Source organism: Colobus angolensis, unplaced genomic scaffold, assembly GCF_000951035.1.
Source record: "Colobus angolensis palliatus isolate OR3802 unplaced genomic scaffold, Cang.pa_1.0 Scaffold8, whole genome shotgun sequence".
NCBI classification, from domain to species: domain Eukaryota; kingdom Metazoa; phylum Chordata; class Mammalia; order Primates; family Cercopithecidae; genus Colobus; species Colobus angolensis.
Window position 1 is genome coordinate 19001338 of NW_012121820.1, and position 4697 is coordinate 19006034.

Genomic DNA, 4697 nt, shown 5'->3' on the forward strand with positions numbered 1-4697 from the left:
AGGATGGTCTCGATCTCCTGACCTCGTGATCCGCCCGTCTCGGCCTCCCAAAGTGCTGGGATTACAGGCTTGAGCCACCGCGCCCGGCCTGTCTGAAATTAATATAACTACTCCATCTTTCTTTTTACACGATTTATCTTTCTCCATCCACTTATTTTTTTATTTTTTGAGACAGAGTCTTGCTCTGTCACCCAAGCTGGAGTGCAGTGGTGTGATCTTGGCTGACTCCAACCTCTGCCTCCTGAGTTCAAGCAGTTCTCCTGCCTCAGCCTCTCGAGTAGCTGGGATTACAGGCACTTCCCGCCACACTCGGCTAATTTTTGTATTTTTAGTAGAGACGGGGTTTTATGTTGGCCAGGCTGGTCTCAAACTTCCTGACTTCAGGTGATCCACCTGCCCCGGCTTCACAAAGTGTTGTGATTATAGGTGTGAGCCACTGTGCCCGGCCTTTCCCCTTACTTTTAACCTATCTGTATGTATATTTAAGTAGGTTTCTTGTAGACAGCACATTGTTGGATCTTGGTTTTTAAAATCCATTCTTGTAGTCTCTGTCCTTTGATTGTTTAGACCATTCATAGATATTTACAGCGATTATTGATATAGTTGGATTAATATATACCATGTTTGTTTTATTATACTTGTTATTTGTTTATCTTCTCCTCTTTTCCTGCCTTTTATGGGCCTAACTGTGCAGTTTATATGGTTCCATTATTTTTCATCTCTTAGCATATCAATTCTTCTTCTTGTAAAAGTACTTTCAGCAGTTGCCCTAGAATTTCCAGTATATGTTTACAGTTAGTCTAAGTCCACTCTCAATGATATTGTGCTGTTTGTGAGTGGTACAAGAGTATTTCCAGTCCCTCCTTCTTACTACTTATAGTAATAGGCTGTTGGGGAGGTTTTGAAGATTTCTAGACAGAGGCCTTTTATAGTAGTGCTTAGGGAGAAATTTGTAACTGTCCTGGGTGGGTTTGGAAATCAGCTGCTCTCCTTTGCCATATCAGCTATTATCAATAATACAATAATATGTTTTGTCTTTTTTTTTAACTCACAGTTCACTGAGACTTTTTTGACAGAGAGGGACAAACAATCCAAGTGGAGTGGAATTCCTCAGCTGCTCCTCAAGCTGCACGCCACCAGCCATCTCCACAGTGACTTCACTGAGTGCCAAAACATCCTCAAGGTAACTCTTAAGGAACTTGGAGGGGCGTATTCATGGACTGTAGGTGACACAAGCTGTCTGCTTTTTTTCCCCTTCTGTTGGCTTTTAAAAATAGCCTCTTTCTACTGTGTAAACTACAGAAAATTTGAGAAATTCAGAAAAAGTACAAAGAAGAAAATAAACATCACCTATAATCCCATCATCCCAAGATAATCACTGTTAGGATCCCCCTGTTATCCTTCTGGTCTCTATGTGTGTTTATTTTGTGGCAGGGCTTCCTTAATTTTGGGAGGTCAGCACTATCCTGCGATTCAGATGACATTCTTTTTGAAAACAGTTTAGAAGCCTGGGCGAGGTGGCTCACGCCTGTAATCCCAGCACTTTGGGAGGCTGAGGCGGGCGGATCATGAGGTCAGGAGATTGAGACCAAAAATACAAAAAAATAAACTGCATGTGGTGGCAGGCGCCTATAGTCTCAGCTATTCGGGAGGCTGAGGCAGGAGAATGGCATGAACTTGGGAGGTGGAGCTTGCAGTGAGCCAAGATTGCACCACTTCACTCCAGCCTGGGCAACAGAACGAGACTCCAAAAAACAAAAAACTAGAAAAGGGTTTAGAACATTCCATATTGCTGAAGGCTCATGGAAGGGGCCTTGTGGTTGTTGATTATTATTACTAACATAAGAAGATTGAAGGGGCCAGGTTTGATGATTGGGAAATGAGTGGAAAGAGCACAGAGACATTATGCTAGGATAATTGTTCTCAAACTGGAGTGTGTTTGTGAATCACCTGAAGAGCTTGTTAAAACACAGAGTTCTGGGCCCCACCCCTGAAATTCTGATTCAGTAGGGCTGGAGTTATTTTATCAAACTTTAGTGGTAGTTGGGATTTAAATTTGAATTTAGAGCACCAGCTCTAATGCAGGTAAAATCCCTGTAAGTTGGGGGTCTGGTTCCAAGATGGCCGAATAGGAACAGCTCCAGTCTACGGCTCCCAGCGTGAGCAGTGCAGAAGACGTTGATTTCTGCATTTCCAACTGAAGTACTGGGTTCATCTCACTGGGGCTTGTCAGACAGTGGGTGCAGTCCATGGAGTGTTAGCTGAAGCAGGGTGGGGCATTGCCTCACCTGGGAAGTGCAAGAGGTCAGGGAATTCCCTTTCCTAGCCAAGGGAAGCCATGACAGACGGTACCTAGAAAATCAGGACACTCCCACCTTAATACTGCGCTTTTCCAGTGGTCTTAGCAAACGGCACACATGGAGATTATATCCTGTGCCTGGCTCTGAGGGTCCCACGCCCATAGAACCTCGCTCACTGCTAGCTCAGCAGTCTCAGATTGAACTGCAAGGCGGCAGTGAGGCTGGGGGAGGGGCGTCCATCATTGCTGAGGCTTGAGTAGGTTGAGTAGGTAAACAAAGCAGCCAGGAAGCTGGAACTGAGTGGAGCCCACCGCAGCTCAAGGAGGCCTGCCTGCCTCTGTAGACTCCACCTCTGGGGACAAAGCATAACTGAACAAAAGGCAACAGAAACTTCTGCAGACTTAAATGTCCCTGTCTGACAGCTTTGAAGAGAGTAGTGGTTCTCCCAGCACAGAATTTGAGATCTGAGAACGGACAGACTGCCTCCTCAAGTGGGTCCCTGACCCCCAAGTAGCCTAACTGGGAGACACCTCCCAGTAGGGGCTGACTGACACCTCATACAGCCGGGTGCCCCTCTGAGACGAAGCTTCCAGAGGAAGGATCAGGCAGCAACATTTGCCATTCTACAATATTTGCTATTCTGCATCCTCTGCTGGTAATACCCAGGCAAACAGGGTCTGGAGTGGACCTCCAGCAGATATGCAGCTGATGGTCCTGAATGTTAGAAGGAAAACTAACAAACAGAAAGGATATCCACACCAAAACCCCATCTGTATGTCACCATCATCAAAGACCAAAGATAGATAAAACCACAAAGATGGGGAGAAACCAGAGCAGAAAAGCTGAAAATTCTAAAAATCAGAGCGCCTTTTCTCCTCCAAAGGAATGCAGCTCTTGGCCACAACGGAACAAACTGGATGGAGAATGACTTTGACAAATTGAGAGAAGAAGGCTTCAGAAGATCGGTAATAACAAACTTCTCCAAGCTAAAGTAGGATGTGCAAACCCATCACAAAGAAGCTAAAAACCTTGAAAAAAGATTAGATGAATGGCTAACTAGAATAAACAGCATAGAGAAGACCTTAAATGAGCTGATGGAGCTGAAAACCATGGCACAAGAACTACGTGACAAATGTACGAGCTTCAGTAGCCAATTCGATCAAGTGGAAAAAAGGGTATCAGTGATTGAAGATCAAATGAATGAAATGAAGCAAGAAGAAAAGTTTAGAGAAAAAACAGTAAAAAGAAACAAACAAAGCCTCCAAGACATATGGGACTGTGTGAAAAGACTAAATCTATGTCTGATTGGTGTACCTGAAAGTGACGGGGAGAATGGAACCAAGTTGGAAAACACTCTTCAGGATATTATCCAGGAGAACTTCCCCAACCTAGCAAGGTAGGCCAACATTCAAATTCAGGAAATACAGAGAATGCCGCAAAGATACTACTTGAGAAGAGCAACTCCAAGACACATAATTGTCAAATTCACCAAAGTTGAAATGAAGGAAAAAATTTTAAGGTCAACCGGAGAGAAAGATCAGGTTACCCACAAAGGGAAGCCCATCAGACTAACAGCGAATGTCTCAGCAGAAACTCTACAAGTCAGAAGAGAGTGGGGGCCGATATTCAACATTCTTAAATAATTTTCAACCCAGAATTTCATATCCAGTCAAACTAAGCTTCACAAGTGAAGGAGAAATAAAATCCTTTACAGACAAGCAAATGCTGAGAGATTTTGTCACCACCAGGCCTGCCTTACAAGAACTCCTGAAGGAAGCACTAAACGTGGAAAGGAACAGCCGGTACCAGCCACTGCAAAAACATGCCGAATTGTAAAGACCATCAATGCTAGGAGGAAATTACATCAAATAATGAGCAAAATAAGCAGCTAACATCATAATGACAGGATCAAATTCACATATAACAATAGTAACCTTAAATGTAAATGAGCTAAATGCTCCAATTAAAATACACAGACTGGCAAATTGGATAAAGAGTCAAGACCCATCAATGTGCTGTATTCAGGAAACCCATCTCACATGCAGAGACACACATAGGCTCAAAATAAAAGGATGGAGGAAAATCTACCAAGCAAATGGAAAACCAAAAAAAGCCAGGGTTGCAATCCTAGTCTCTGATAAAACAGACTTTAAACCAACAAAGATCAAAAGAGACAAAGAAGGCCATTACCTAATGGTGAAGGGATCAATTCAACAAGAAGAGCTAACTATCCTAAATACATATGCACCCAATACAGGAGCACCAAGATTCATAAAGCAAGTCCTTAAGAGACCTACAAAGAGACTTAGACTCCCACACAATAATAATGGGAGACTTTAACACCCCACTGTCAACATTAGATCAAGGAGACAGAGGGTTAACAAGGATATCTAGGAC

The 4697-nt window shown here is 43.4% G+C and overlaps 1 protein-coding gene across 1 annotated transcript in view; it reads left to right on the top strand.

Moving 5' to 3' along the window:
* Positions 1-4697, top strand: part of TRPC4AP (transient receptor potential cation channel, subfamily C, member 4 associated protein) — a 95301-nt gene that overhangs the window by 20946 nt on the left and 69658 nt on the right. The window contains exon 2 of the mRNA XM_011929174.1: positions 1055-1183. Coding sequence (XP_011784564.1) covers positions 1055-1183 — 129 coding nt within the window. The remainder of the gene's footprint in view (positions 1-1054; positions 1184-4697) is intronic.